Raw genomic sequence first — 15,990 nt, 5'->3', positions numbered from 1 at the left:
CAGACTGTGCAATGCTCAGTAGAGTCCAAGCTGCATCTTAGACTCTGCAGGCCTCAGTTAGCATGTTAAATGTTAAAGTTCATGACAGTACAGTTAGAAAAAGACCGAACAAGTATGACTTGTTTGGAAGGGTTCCCAGGAGAAAGCCTCTTTTCACTAAGAAGATCAGGAAAGCACAGCTTGGGGTTTGGAAAGTTGCTACTGAACAAACCACACTACTTGTGTTCTTCTGAGAAGTGGAGATGTCTGGCCACAGTGCACAGCCCCATGTTTGGTAAAAACCAAACATAGCATATCAGCACAAACACCTCATACCAATTGTCAAGCACAGTGGTGGAAGAGCGATGATTTGAGCTTGTTTTGCAGCCACGGGATCAGGGTGCCTTACAGTCAGTGAGTTGACCATAAGACCACATCGGTCCGACAGATAAAGCTTGGGTCATACAACAGGCCAATGATCCCAAGCACAAATCTACAACAGAATGGCTGAAAAAGTATTGAAAAATTGAGGTGTTGCTATGGCCCTGTCAAATTCCAGACATCAGCGTGATAGAAATGCTGTGGTGGGACCTGAAGAGAGCTGTGCATAAATAAATACTTGAAACTTCAATGAACTGAAGGAACACTGTAAAGAAGAGCGGGCCAGAGTTCTTCCACAATGATGTAAGAGATTGATAAAGTTGTACAGAAAAGGATTACTTCAACTTATATCTGCTAAACGAGCTTCTACAGGCTACTGAATCATAGGATGTGCTTTTTCCCTCTGTTTTCAAAAGACTGTATCTATCATTAAAAATGCAGTCCACTTTGTTTGCAACTTTTTGGTTTATGTGAATACGATGTTTGCTTTTCTCCTCGAAGTTATTATATTCTAAAAATGCATCTTAGATGTCTAATTATGTTTGTGGCTATTTATATTCGTAAACATCAGCATGCAACGTTTAGCATTATTTTTTAATTTTAGCCTTCAGATGAATCTGAGCACACAGTCTGCAACTTCTGTCTTTAATTAACTGTTCACTCTTTTAGCACATGCATATGGGGTTGTAGAAGTGCTGTTGTGGTGTATCCACTCTGAGAGCTGTATACCCTCACCCTAAAAGACACGTGCACATAACCTCACCCACATCCACAAATACACATGAACCCAGAGTTGAAGGAAATCAAGGAAATCACTCAGCTCACCATGTTCCATAAAAAAGGTGTACAGGACATCCTCTACGAGTGAACGCCTCGCAGTTCTCCTCCCGCTGCTCTCCCAGTATCTCACCTCATATTGTTTCTTTTATTATTACTTAGTAATGATAAATGAGGGAGCCATGAAAACAGTGCATAGAGTAAAGGAAACTGATAGGGAAGCCCCACCTTCACTCCTCCTGAGAGAGGATTTCTGACAGGTGATGTTACTCAACATGATGGAAACATGGGTTATTATAAGGGTGAGAAAACAGAGATAAACAAACTCCTCTGAAAAGTTCATTCGGGTGCGAACAACTGTACAATAGTGGTAAAGTGTCAAAATATGAACAAAGCGATAGCTGTGTATGGGGAACTTGTGGGAACATTTCATGGACAAAATACTCAGGCTTGCTTTTCATCCCTCATAATGTATGTCTCACCCAAAAACTTAGGAGGCCAATTACTTACACAGGGACTAGCATCCAAGTCTGCAGACCACGACAGCCTCCTGCCACTATAAATTGTCCACGCAAATTTTAAGCCAATTTATCTTACTACGATGGAGACAACATGAATCATTTTATGTTCTCACTAGTTTTTCCAGTGAACAGTCATAGTTAAAGCAAGGCCTTATGTGCCAGTGCTACCCTAGGTGACTGCAAAATGTGCAACTTTGATCCAGGCCTAATGTCAAATCTATATAGAAAACAAAGTGATTAAATTATGTCTTTTTCCTAAGAGTATCTGTGATTTTGCTATGTTAGAAATGCTCTACATCTCCAACACTTCAAAGTAAAAATTGTATTTGTGTTCTTTGAGGCATTGATTATAATATAAATGTGCAATTAAATGCAATGTCTCTGGAAAATCCCATCAAGGTGATCTCAGCGTGAATCATTAAATCCCATTCAAACCCCGCTCGTGAAAACATTAAACTGCTCTGGGAATAACGCATTGCTTAAAGGGTTGAACACTCGCGCACAGGTAAAAGACACAAAGCAAACAGTTCTGGTGTCTTTCACTGCCAAAGAGACAGGACGCTGAATGATTCGGGCTCGGTTTATTACAGAGCTCTTTCAGGGACACGGACCCGCAGACACTCACAAACAAACCTGCGCCTGCAGTTACAGTCAGTTTACACAAAGGCACATTTTCATGTAATGTTACTCACAGATTTGTCACTCCAGATGTCACTCTGGATTTTTGAGCTCATGCTGTTGCCCTGCCTGGATTGTGTATCCATGTTTGGATAAATACACACAAGCTTAAATGAGGTGTGTGTTTCACAAGCCGTGTGTCCTTTAGTGCAACTGCTACAGAATCATGTTGCATATTGTCCACAGTGCAGCACAAAATCTACAGTCAGCATACAGAGAGAGCCCACACACACACACACACACACACACACACACACTAATATACACTATAAAGACCTGAACACACAGCTTAATCATTACTTTGCTCTGTCCTTTATTAAGGTGGACTTAAAGCTCAACACGTGAAAATAAATGTTAATATTTTACTATTGGATTTGGAATACACTGCATGTGCTGTGCTCTGTTTTTTGTCCTGAGACACCTTCACAGCAGTTGTATGAAATAATGACACTGCACCACAAACACACAGTGTTATTCTGTGTTACTGTTGACCTCTCGGGTGTTAGGGTTAGGGGCCACTGGGTGGGCTTGGCACCCAGTGCACCTTAAAATGAAGCTTTTCATTCAGATAGGATTCCGCGAATGCTTCTTAAAAGCTGTAAATGTGCCACGCAACACTTAAGCCTCTTTGTCCATTCTTGTGGTGAAAGACGCCATTTAATTTGTGATACCTAATGTGTGACACTGAAGTAGGAAATACCAGCTTCCTGTGGTTTATTCTTTAGTTTTGGGTTTCCCTTCAATGCCAGTCGGGAATCATCTGCTACATTAATGCTTATGACCGCTACCATTAGTGTGGAAACTGTAAAACTAACCCAGGATCAGAGTGTATTTGCCACAATTCTCATTTGCAGTCATTCCTGTCTCCAAACAGGAAGTTGTGATAAGCTGCTCACTCATGACCAATCATCAATTATCGTGATAGCATCACTGCTGCATTGACTCCGCAGTAGATTCCCGCATAAGAAATCCAGTAGGACGTCCCACAGGGAGACAGTGGAAGTGGTTAAGTAAACGCATGGCTAACTTTGATATTTCACCACTTTGGGTTGTTTTGTCAGCACCTTTTCAACACGATTTCTCTATCGCTACAAAGATCAGTCACCAAATTGGTTAGAGCAGCCTCAAGGACGAGCAATGTAACCATATCTACCACATCAAAAAGCAGGCTTTTCATCAGTGCCACTGCCAGCAGAAGTGCAGTAGTGCTATATTACCTGTGTCCACGGAGCTTGAATTCCCATGTTTCTCCTGATAACACAGTCACACAAGGCGGGCTGGTGCACAAATCACTTGCTGATTGCCCTGAGGCGCCATTGTATATCCCTAATGTCAACTTTCTCCAGGAAGTCTCTCAGGTTTTCGTGTCACAGGAAAGCAGCTACTCCTGAAGTGACTGCACTCTAATTAACATGTCAGCCAGTTTTAGAGGTTGTTTACCCAAAACTGAAACCTCAAAGGCTCACTTTAACTGTAGTCCCGCTCTAGCTGTGCCAGAATGAAGGTATTCTTTATGAAGGTGATCATAACAGCCACAGTTGTAACAAAGATGTCTGATCTGAGTTTAATTTGGTTTTTGACATGCTGTCCACTTCGGCTCTCAGAGCTGTTCAGAGGCTGACTGAGGAAATCACACCTCAGGTTGGTTGGTTGGTTGGAAAGGGTCTCAGAGTGACGTCTGTTGTCTACATGAGTGTGCATGTATGAGTGTGTGGGGGGCAGGGGAAACACACGTACACAGGACATTTGGGAGAAGGGTGGGTGTGTAACTACAGGGAGGAGGAGAAGGGAGGAGGCTTGCCTTTTCTCTCTCTCTCTGAAGTCTGAATGCAGCAACATAGAGAAGTTGGTGGGAAGTCAGAGAGAAACAGCTGATACTTTAAGAGAAACTTGTGGGCTCCGACTTGTTTCACACTGATTCTATTTTTGAGTTTGTTCAAAAGCAACAAACTTTCTTTAGAAGTTGAAAGAAAAGGTTTCTGCCTGAAAAAATGTCTGATTCTGGAGTCAACCCACACTTGGAGGGAATTATTTCAGATTTTGAAGGTTTGTTATGTATTTTTCTGCATTTCTTTCACTCCATCTGTAAGACATTTTCATTGGCTAAAGGCTAAAATTGATCAATAGGTGGTGTTAATGTACATTGTGCTTTTCTTAGTTTCAAATATGTTTCTGTGGGCGGGGGCACTTGTGCATGTATTTAAAAAAACAAAACAAAAAAACATAGCGCTGGATGGATGCTAGCTTCCTGTACCTTTTGTCTGTTATTGATTATACTGAGGTTACAGCAATAACAGAAAGAAACGCAGTATTGAGACGACACAATACCATCACCGGAAAGCCTTCAGCTGTAAACACTGAAAGGGAGACAGTGAAAACCTCAGCATGAAGAACTAACATCTGTCTAACCCCTCATAAAAAAACTCACAACTCTGTCTCTGTTTGTCAAGCCAGTGTGGAACTAGCACTGATTGCCTTTGTCCTCCTTTTCCTCTGCTATTCTGTCTTTCTTCCTTCCTCCTCGCTTGTTTCTTTCCTGTTCCTCCTCCTGTCAGTTCCTACAGCTGCTGTTTGGCCTGATGCTTACCGTCAGACGTCATGGGCTGATGCTGACTTCTGTATCCTTGAGATTGACCAGATTATTGAAATTACACTTGTGTTTGGATTGTTTAAGTAAAGCAACTTCTACCCAGTAATCTGGTTTACAGTGATTTGATACAGCTTTGATGCAGTTAAGCTGTAGACGGGGATAATATCCATAGATTCAAAAAATATAAGGCGGTATAACTGTTTCATGCTTATTGTGTGTTGTGTCCCGGCACTCTTTCAGAGGTATTTACATATGAGCTTGTTTTGGTCACATTCAGCTAAGGATTTTTTTTCTTTAAAACACTTTTTCAATTATATAAGAAAAGTCTCATCCACTGAATTGAATGCACCGATGCAGAAATTAGACAGACACTGGCAGCAGATGCTTTGCATTGGGGCCTCTGTGGATTAGGCTTGTTAGGACGCATCCCATGGATGCTTGATCAGATTGGGATCTGTGGAGTTTGGAGGATGGGTCAAGCCTGGGTGTTTCTCGTTTCCCTTCTTGAGCCTTTTTTGCTGTTTCACAAGCTGCATTCTCTTGCTGAGACCACTGCCTCTGGGGAGTGTCATTACCGTGGCGGGGTGTGCTAGGTCTGTAACAGCTTTTAGATTGATGAAACGCCTCAAAGTAACATCCAGATGAATGTGTACTTTGCATTGGTGGTTTTAATGTTGTGGCCATTCAATGTGTTATTACACTGACTACATTTTCCATTCAGGGTAGAGAAAGCTGCACAGCAAACACTTGACTGAGTAAATCCCCATTTTACCCCACATCATTATGCTTTACAGTGCATTGCACTCCACTATATTTCACACTGAGGAGGAAATGGGTACCGAAACAAAAAAGGCAATTGAATTGGTGAACACACTGAAGATGTAATAATTCCTCTTCGGATAGACCCAATAATGGAATATGGGTGACTGAAACCTCCATAGAAACTACACACTGAAATAATATTATGACTTTCTGAAAGGAAGAGAACGTATCTGTCTAACCTTAGGAACAAGTCCATATTTATATATTCACAGAGACGTTTGAACAGTGGGCCTCTCATGTTTCTTCCAGCCTAAACAGAGCCAAGACATTTAGGCACATTATCTGCTTACAGGTGCAACATTTTTGTCCCGCGTGACATGCATAGACAGAGAGGAAATTAACATCGAAATGAACAGAGTGTCTGTGTGTGGCACATTTTCCAAACTTGGCAGAGAGGCAAGTGTGTTATTAAGTTGGTATGAGTGGATTATGTGCATATATGCAACACATTCTTTACTGTTCTCTGTGGTCCTGTTCATTCTGAGGCAGACATATTACAGTGCAGGTGGTAAGTTATTGCTAATATGCCAGTTAGATAGAGCAGAGATTTCTTTAAGTATTGTATGCTTGGATTCTCTGACCTGCAAGGAATTCGATTCCAGCCCCGTGTTAGTGAATCTGCGTTTGCTGCTTGTGACATCATCACACCCAGAGGCTAGAGATACAGCTGACAGCGCTGGATCGTCACATCCTTTATCTGTTAGTTTAGTGGCAGATTCAGTGCACCTGCTTCGTTTAAAGAATATTTTTTTTGCTGAGGCATCTTCTAATGTGTGTTGTGTGATTCATCTTGCAAAAAGTTCTTCATTTGAACATCATCGTTTCTACTTTGAGGTCACTAAGCTCCAGTGAATCACATGTTTAATCTGCATTTTGTCAACCACTTTCTCTCCCCCTCACTCCCTTTATATCAGGACTTTAAGCCCAATCAGTTTGTTATCTGTCGGTAAGTGGAATGCAACAACTTTCTTTATACCTTCACTGATCACTGATGTAAATCGGTTTTATTTATCTCTCAGGTTACAGCCTTGAGAACCTAAAGCCAAGAACTGGGGTAGCCTTTCAACATCAGACTCCAATCAGTTTGGAAAGTGTGCGCATTAAAAAATCTAACAGGTGAAACTACCTCTTGGTTCTGATTAGAGCTCAGATCTTGGTTTTAAGCATCTGCTTCATCAACATTATGGCAAAAAATAAAAACTAAAAATGCAAATTTTGGTCATTTCTCCACATTCGCTTCTCCTCTAATGTCTTTCCACTTCACCACAACACCTATAACATTCCCAGAATTTCATTTTCCTCGGCCAGACCAGTGCAGACCAGTGCAGTAAATCTGACACAGTGAGATGTACTGCTCCCGGGCACCATTAGCTAACCCAACACCGTCAGTGGGCAGCTGAAGGAAGTGTGTGTTTGACAGTTTAGCATTAAGGTTTTGTCTTACCCAGCAGAATAGCATAGTGTGAAATTCTATCGTTTATTGTTTGGCCTTGTCCTGTCAATTAAAGCCTTGGTCATGTTTTTCCTTGCCTGACCACATCGATATATATTCAGTGGCTACTGACATCAGATAAACTGCACTGTGCATAAAATGGTCTTAAATAACCAGTGTGTGACAGACAGCAACTGTCTTAATCACTTGACGTATGACTCTGAGGCTAGAATTACTGGACCCAGTTGTGAGTTCAAGGCTATGTAAAATGAAGTACGCCCTCTTATTAATCAAAATACTGATGTACTGTTTTGTTTATGTTGTTGTTGTTGTTTGCACTGCAATATATGCAGTATATATGCAATATACTTTTATATACATTTACCATCTAAAAGGACGTTACCACAATACTCAAATGAATGAAATGTTTGCAGGTGTGCTGTAAAACTACGCCTTTTATCTGACAGTCCTTTATTTGTAATTCTCCCAGTTTTGTCATCTTAGTTTAAAAAAACATAATTTTCTAATCTGCTCCTGTTTATGGTGTTCATTTGCTGTTAAAGCAGTTTGCTGTTAATGCAAACTAAGCACTTTACCCATCTGTTCCACATTAAATGCCTTACAGCAGTTCAGATGCATAATCCCTTCCCTTTCCCAGCGGACCTTTATTGGGCTACATACATAACAAGTGGTGAAGTTCATTAACAGGAACTGAACATCAATCAATTTAAAAATAAAAAAATAAAAATCAGTGTTTTTAATCACTGAAATAAGAACCAGTCATCTCTAAAACTTGCCAGCACCATATGCAATATATTTCATGTTGTAAGATTTTTGTCAATTATATTATCATATTTCCAGTCTTACGACCTTTGCAATCTTATTGCAGCAATGTAATAATGTGTCAGCTCATCCCTTAACAAATGATGTGCGCCTTTGACATACCAAATCAGTGTGGAAAGCCCTCACTCCCAGCTCATGCCAGTAATAGAAGTGCTTACAGTTTTGTTTTGGCTTCTCCCACTTTCTAGTGTTCTGCCTTTCCCTCCTTTCTTTTGTGTTTGTTTTCCGCCCTCAAAGCCCTGACTATCTCTTATTAGTCCATCTGCACTGAGATGATACCGAATGTTTGCGTTCATTTGTTGGGATGTCCTTGAGAGTAAGTGATGACACTGATGATAAAGAGACAGTGTGGCTAGGCACCTGGGCTGCATATAGGATAAATGACAGTGAACAGCTGCTTCTGTTTTTGTGTGTGTTTTGTTTTGGGTTTTTTTTATAGTGGTAGTCCTGAGATACATTGTCTGAGCTGCATTATCTTCCCACAGGAGATAGTGTGAGATACTGGAACACTGGGCAGTGATAGGTAGTGGAGGGACGTGGGGAGATGAGGCCTCTGGCTCCTGTTAATGAGTTTCCTCTGGGGTAGACTGGACCTCTCATTTCTTGCTCATAGTCTGGGAATGCTCTTTCACAGGGAACTATGCTCTTTCATCCATCTGTCAGTCCTGCAGAAATACAATTTCTATTGCTATATGATCCTGTACTTAGGATATTCTTTCTTCCTCTTTTTTCTTTGGCTAAACAAGAAAACAGAACGAGGTATGACAGACTTTATGAATAAGAATATAAGAGTTGACTGATGAGTGAATGAAAAATGCCCCCGAATGCCCTTTTCCACTCTCTTTATTCCTAGAAAAAAAAAAAGCAGAGAAAGATTAAAATACACTTGTGCTCTTAAATTATGTACACTTGGCTGCACGGCCTCTAAATACAAACAACCTGAGAGCAAAGCACTCAAACCCTTTGCTCCAGTCACGTGCCTGAAGGCATATAATCACAAAGCAGCCAAGACCAGAAATACTAATCTGCAATCACTTAACAGGTCACTGGAAAACATTTTGGTTCAGCTCTCTGATTTTGGTCAGACTTGTGAATATATCCCCCAGGTTTCGCTTCTCACACTTGCAACTTCTCCAAAGTTAAACAAAAGTCTACAGCAAGTGTCAAGAAAAGTTAAGAGTGTGCACGGGTGTCTGCAGTCCTGACTGCAGAGGAGGTTAAAAAGAATGCCTCACTGATTAGACTCATGCATGTATCACAGCCTCTTTGCTTCCTGTGAAATGTGCAGACTGATTTTGGCACACCGACTCATTTTCTGGTCAGAGTTGAAAGTAGCCATAACCTTGGACTCCCTCTTAGGAATCATCAAAAACAAGACAGCAGGCGTAAGAAGGGCATAGTTCGGTTGCAGTGTGGGTTTGGACACCATTTACAGATTGCATATTCAAGTAATAGACTGTAAAGTTGGATATTGAACTTCAGGCAATAAGAAACAGAATTGTGAGAAAGAATATTGTTAAAGTGTTTATTAGTAGTTGTTAATGATCTTTTGTCAACGTTTCAACTTTTCTTAGTAAAACAGATGTTTTCCACACATAGCACAGGCGTTGCACAGCTACATTATATTCAGTGACTTCAGGTTTTATCTGCCTAATGGCTAAGACAACATTTATAAAACCAGTCTTCTACATAGTAATAGTGCCAAGGATGAAAGGTAACTGTACCTCAAGGTCCAGATGAGTGGTGTACAGGGAGGTGCGGGGAGTTAAAGGGATTTGTAAGACAAATCACCACGAACTCCAAGATGTGAGATCAGATTTATTTATTCCCGCGGTGCATGGGAATTTCCTTGGTGTGTCCAACTAACACAAAAAGGAGAACAAGACATCGGCTTTGGCCTGAATTTTTCTTAGACAGCAAATTGTATCAAATGTCCACCATGCTGCTAGGAGGCATCTCATGGCAGTAAATCAGATTAGGGATGCTGGCTGATGTGCAGCTTTGATGTGATTGTGTTGAGTTCCGCAGAGTTTTGAGAGCAGTGAAGCTGCAGCTCTGTGTCCTCCCTGTGTAGTTGCTTAAAAATAAACATGTATACATTCCCTCAACACATACTTACATGTCTTTACAAGCATTTTGAACAAAACTCCAAATAGTTGCATAAAGACATAGGCACACTTGGGAACACCGCAAGCCACAAACAGATCAAATAATCAGCACTGTGCTTTGGATTGTAAGAAACTAGAGATGCTCTTAAAGGGTGTGCGTGAGTGGACTAGTCTTACTAGTATATCATTATGATGCCAGCTCCTGGCCACTGGCTTGGCACAGCAACTCTGAGAGTCAAATTCAAGTTGACTCTCAGCCAGCACAGTCTTACCAGGGGGTGATTCCATCCTTCAGTGTCTTCTTGGACAGTGCTGTTATTTTCTCACATCACAACTAACCTTGGGGAACTATGTGCCTTTATCTGTGTGTTGACTTTGCTCAAAAACAGGGAGTCTTGGGACTTTTTTTTGCCCAGATGCTTGGCAGTCGATGTTTGACTGATTGCGTGCGCTATAACATGCCGTGAAACGCTTCGAGTGACTCTGTGTGAAAGCCTAGAATTTTATATTGTAGCGTACCACACACGTAGCAAGCAAGGTCATGACAAAGAAAGGCATGGACTGGCTTAAACATGTCAGTCCATACGGCAGCGAAAAACTTGCTGCTGGTGATTGAGAATGAAATTAGATACAGTACACGGCTTAATTACTAGCGCATGCTGTTTCTCTCAAGTGCCACCAAAACTGTTCCTACAGCTTCTCCACCCTCAAACCCCAGGCGCTTTACTACTTGGGTGCTGTTCATAATGCCTTTAGAAAAAACAGTTAACTTTTTATATTTCTCACTTAATTGGTTTGACCTTTTTGATGACTTTTTTATGACTTTGTTCCTGCTACTTGTAAATGTCACCGTTTATAAGCGAAGGATGTACTTGATTTATTTAAGAAATTGTACCAGTAAATTAACGAGCTTTCAACCAGTTGTGTTCTGTTTTATGTGAAAAGTAACCAAGTATGTTTAGTACAAGTTAGAGATACTGCTTGCATGCATTTGTCAAGCAGAAGAGTGTTTTTCCTCTTTTTTACTTCATTAACAATTCCACACTTGTTACAATGACCTGTGATATGAATATAAATATAATTTAAACTATTTTGATGCCAGACAGCAGTAAAAGAGCAAACTGCTACTTGTGAATTGAAGCATTTCTACAGGAACAACAATAGCTTAGTTATGTTGTTCATACATTTCTGAAGATTGTTTTTGTACTTATGTACTACTATTTGCTTACTTTAATTACATATGTAGTGGGTAACACTTTTACCAATATAGACCAATACTTTTGTGTTATTTAACCTGTGTTTTAACTAGATTTTGTGTTGTTATTAATCAGCGCTTTAATTTTCTATAATATTTTATTGTGAATCCACCAACTTTTTGCTTTTTTTCTAGATCACTTGTAAAGCACTTTGTAACTGCTTGCGTGCACTTGAATGACTGTATGAATAAAACGCTGTCTTGGTCTCCTTCATGCAGCCCTGAAGAGGTCCTTTGAGGTAGAGGATGTTGACACTTCATCTCACTCTTCACCCGGCTCCCGCCGGACAACCAACTCACCTCACCGTAACGCCATGTCTCCCACCAGCATCTATTATCGTGACCTCGGTTCTGCCACCCCGGCCACTAACAACAACAACCTCAACTATACCCAGCCCCGCTCTATCATGGGTGGAGGAGGTTCCAAGACTCCGGAGCCTGTGTCCCGCCGTTCTGAACTCTCCATCGACATCTCTTCCTCCAGCAAGCAGGTCGATAATGTCACCAGCCCTGCTTCCGCACGCTTTGTGAGCAACAGCGCCCTGAAACGCCCAGAAGTCCTGGGGCACTCCAAGACGCCCGAGACAAGCCACAAGAGGGAGGTGACTTTTGCCAAGACGTCAACTGACTCCCCGGTCACACGCCGCAATGAGAGCAGCATGAACAACAACGGGACCAGCCGAGCCCCTGAGCAAAATCACACCCGCAAGTTTGAGCCCCCTAGTCCAGGGGATATCCGTAAACCTGATATCAGCATCACTAAACCACCTCCCGAGAACAATGGCCACCATCCAGCAGTGCACCACCCGCACCACCCCAACCCTCACCACAACACCATCGTCACCACTTTCCGCTGCTCCTCGCCTAACCATGGACGCAAATCCCCCAACCCTGACAGTAAGTCTGCTTTCACCATATATCAGTCCAACCCACGCTTATTCCACTCATATTTTTCCTTCTAGTCGTGCCCTGAAATTATGTCTGCTGAACTCTTTTTGAAAAAACACGTCTGAAACACAGTAACTTTATGGTATCTCCATGAGATTTGTTAGGTTATTTGTTAGCCTCTCATCTGCTACTTGTATCACGCACCCTTAAGGCTGTTGTTTCAGATGGATGCTGTTGGTTGTTGATTTGGAAAATTCTCTTTGACAAACTGCTCAGATTTGTTAACATGCTATCTACTCATGCATTCTAACGTCTTTAGTAAAGTGGTGCTTTGGTGCATTGATATAGTTCACCAGCTTGTGTAATTGCTTTAGCATTGACTTACCATATTGATGTGGGAATATCATCAGTGGAAAAGAGATTAAAAGGATTATAAAAGACTGTCTTAAAGTCAAATGAAACCAATTACATTTTCTCATGTGATGAGAAACAGCAACTTTAAACTCCTGGCTGCGAGTTTACATTTGAAAATCCCCCAGTGAGAAATGTTGTCACATTTTCCAGATTGCATTTTATTTGATCTCTGGTGTTATTGGACTTCCATTTGGACTTTATTTTTTCCTGCTCCCTTCTGTACTCACACTGCACACTGCTCCATTCTGCACAAAGTGACCCAAGTATCAGATCTCTAACCAAGGAAAAAGCAGCAGTAAGAGCAGCTGGTTTGATTAATCTGATGTCTGCGTATCTGTCAGTAATACAAGGAAACTTATCTTTAGAGGCCTGTTTCTGGGTAGAAACAGTAGACTGGGCTGTCTGTGTTTGTGGTTATCCATGTCTCTCCTGAACAGCGCATTAGAGCCGGGGCAGTTTTGTGATACGATGAAAGCCTGACCTTTATAGTAATTATGGCAGCTAAATAGTATTTGTCTTAAGTACAAGGTAAGAAAGATGAAGTAAGACCATGAAATGATTTTATCCCACAGGACTGTGTTGTATTTCGAGCCGCTCGAAGCTCAAATGACTGATCATGATACAGAATATAATTTTTGGTTATGTTTATGTTCAGGTAAATGTGGTATTTGACAAACTTCTTTATGTATTGGGTCTCTCTATGGTAGAGCATCACTTCCTGTTCATGTTGCAGTAGTTAAACCGTTACTAAAAAAGTCATCATTTGAACTGTCTTAGGTAATTATAGGCCAATCTCCAACATTCCTTTTATCTCAAAAATTCTTAAAAGAGTAGATATAAAGAAGGTAAATGATCATCTGCGGAGGAATGGTTTTAATTGAATAGTTTCCTTCAGGTTTCAGAGCATACATTTTATTGATATACACATTTGACACCCAACTTTATCTTTCCATAAAGTAAGATAACACACACCAATTAGTAAAACTGGAGGAACGTCTTAAAGACATGAAGACCTGGATGACCTCTAACTTTCTGCTTCTAAATTCAGATAAAACTGAGGTTTTAAAAATCTTAAAATGCAGTTTCCAACCAGATTCTTAGTCTGGATGGCATTACACTGGACTCCAGTAACACTGTGAGGAACCTTGGAGTCATTTTTAACCAGGATGTGTCCTTCAATACACATATTAAACAAATATGTAAGACTGTTTTCTTCCATTTGCGCAATATCTCTAAAATTAGGAACATCCTGTCTCAGAGTGACACTGCAAAACTAGTTCATGCATTTATTACTTCTAGGCTGGACTACAGTAATTCGTTATTATCACGATCTCCTAAAAACTTCCTGAAAAGCCTCAAGTTAATCCAAACTGCTGCAGCAAGAGTCCTGACAGGGACTAGAAAGAGAGAACATATTTCTCCTGTTTTGGCTTCCCTTCATTGGCTTCCTGTTAAATCCAGAATTGAATTCAAAATCCTGCTCCTCACATACAAGGTCTTAAATAATCAGGCCCCATCTTATCTTAATGACCTTGTAGTACCATATCACCCTATTAGAGCACTTCGCTCTCAGACTGCAGGCTTACTTGTTGTTCCTAAAGTATTTAAGAAGCAGAATAGTAGGCAGAGCCTTCAGCTTTCAGGCCCCTCTTCTTTTGGACCAACTTCTAGTTTGGATTTGGGAGACAGACACTATCTCTACTTTTAAGATTAGGCTTAGAACAGTTTCTTCCTGTTAAAAGGGAGTTTTTCCTTCCCACTGTCACCAAAGTTCTTGCTCATAGGAGGTCATAAGATTCTTGGGGTTTTCTCTTTTTTTCTTTGTATTATTGTAGGTTCATTTCCTTACTATATAAAGTGTTTTGAGGCAACTGTTGTTATGATTTGACTGAATTGAATTGAATTAAATACCTTTGAGCTCTTTCAGCATAAGTGGCAGAAGTAAACATAAAGAATAAACCTTGTCTTCTGTACTTATGAGTAACTGATGATACTAAATTGGGCATGAGTGTGAAGGTCTGCTTCTCTGTATTAACACTGGGAGAGCCCAGCAACCTGTTCAGTGATGGATACAAATATGGATAAGGAATGTATGAATTGGTAGCTTTGTGTAGTTTTTGGTATAAAACTTAAACGTGACATTTTCTTTTTATTTCCTTGGAGTGTCGATTATTTGGATCTGCAAATTAATTTGCAAATGGCTTTTAAAGATCATCATTAGGATTAATTAGCAAAATGACCATAAATCTCACAGATTCAGGTGATGATTAAGTATTTTAATCACTGGGAGTAACCACTGTCATGTCACACTGTTTTCACAGTGTCATTTATTAAATTGTTATTATAGAAAAATTGGATTATGGCCACAGACTCTACAGCCATCTGCTTTATTTGTTAAGTTTTTGGCTGCACCTTTAGCCGCGAATGCCAATTATATATAAAGTATAAAAATGCAAAACTCTGCTGTACTGGATATAAGCTGGATATATCAGCTTTTATCAACAATGCCAAGTATTTTGCAATTATCACTTGATGAAACATAATGTGTGTGTTTTCCTGCTGATTTTAGACATTTAATTTTATATTTACCTGGTTTGAAATATTACACTAGTTTTACCATGAAAACTGCACTTTATCATCTGGCAGATTTTTTGTTGTTCAAAAGTGTCCCAGTGCGCCCATGTGCCTGTGCTGTAAGTATGTCACGTTGTACTTATAGTCTTTTTTTATTGCATATTACTATAAATCTCTTGACGGTGTGCTGAGAGTTTTAAACGGTTCTCTTCGAGATTATGTGAGCTGTAGCCACTTATTTGTCCACAGGGAGAGGCCCAAATAGGGGTCTAAATGAGGGGTGACCTGAATGGGCCCGCCCTCTTCGGCAGAAACGCAAAAGAGAACTGTGGCAAAAACACATCTGCAAAGTTATGCTTATAAATGCACTACTGTCACAGATTTGAAATTTCTGAAGTGTATCTGCCTCATAGATAACAGGGAAAGTTATTTGCAACACTTCAACTAATGATTATGATTTGATTATTTTTTCCATATTACTTTTTTAAAGTGTTTTGCCCTGATTTCCGGCCTATTCAGTTTTTCCAGAAAAATGACATTACACATCATATGAGTGCATATGCACACACGCACATGTGCGCACACACACACACACACACACATAGTGTACGCTGTGCTTGCTTCCTTCCGTGTTCTCTCAGTGTGATTGTTTCCCCTGCAGCTGACCTCACAGCAGAGCGCTTCCTCTCACAGGGGTCATGTGATCTAAGTTAGTCAGCTTCCTCGAC

The 15,990-nt window shown here is 40.6% G+C and overlaps 1 protein-coding gene across 3 annotated transcripts in view; it reads left to right on the top strand.

Moving 5' to 3' along the window:
* septin9b (septin 9b) overlaps positions 1-15,990 on the top strand; it is a 74,003-nt gene that overhangs the window by 20,568 nt on the left and 37,445 nt on the right. For 2 of the 3 annotated variants that reach the window (XM_085277217.1, XM_085277218.1), the window contains exon 2: positions 11,606-12,283. In XM_085277217.1, coding sequence (XP_085133343.1) covers positions 11,606-12,283 — 678 coding nt within the window. Of the gene's footprint in view, positions 1-4,207; positions 4,383-11,605; positions 12,284-15,990 lie in introns of those variants that run through there. The other variant, XM_085277216.1, reaches the window with a different exon arrangement.

Source organism: Mchenga conophoros, linkage group LG6 (assembly GCF_057382185.1).
Source record: "Mchenga conophoros isolate Kocher_MC1m ecotype Shallow Benthic linkage group LG6, M_conophoros_male_GT1.1, whole genome shotgun sequence".
Taxonomy (NCBI): Eukaryota; Metazoa; Chordata; class Actinopteri; order Cichliformes; family Cichlidae; genus Mchenga; species Mchenga conophoros.
The sequence above is the reverse complement of the archived record's forward strand: the minus strand, read 5'-3'. Positions and strand labels throughout refer to the sequence as shown.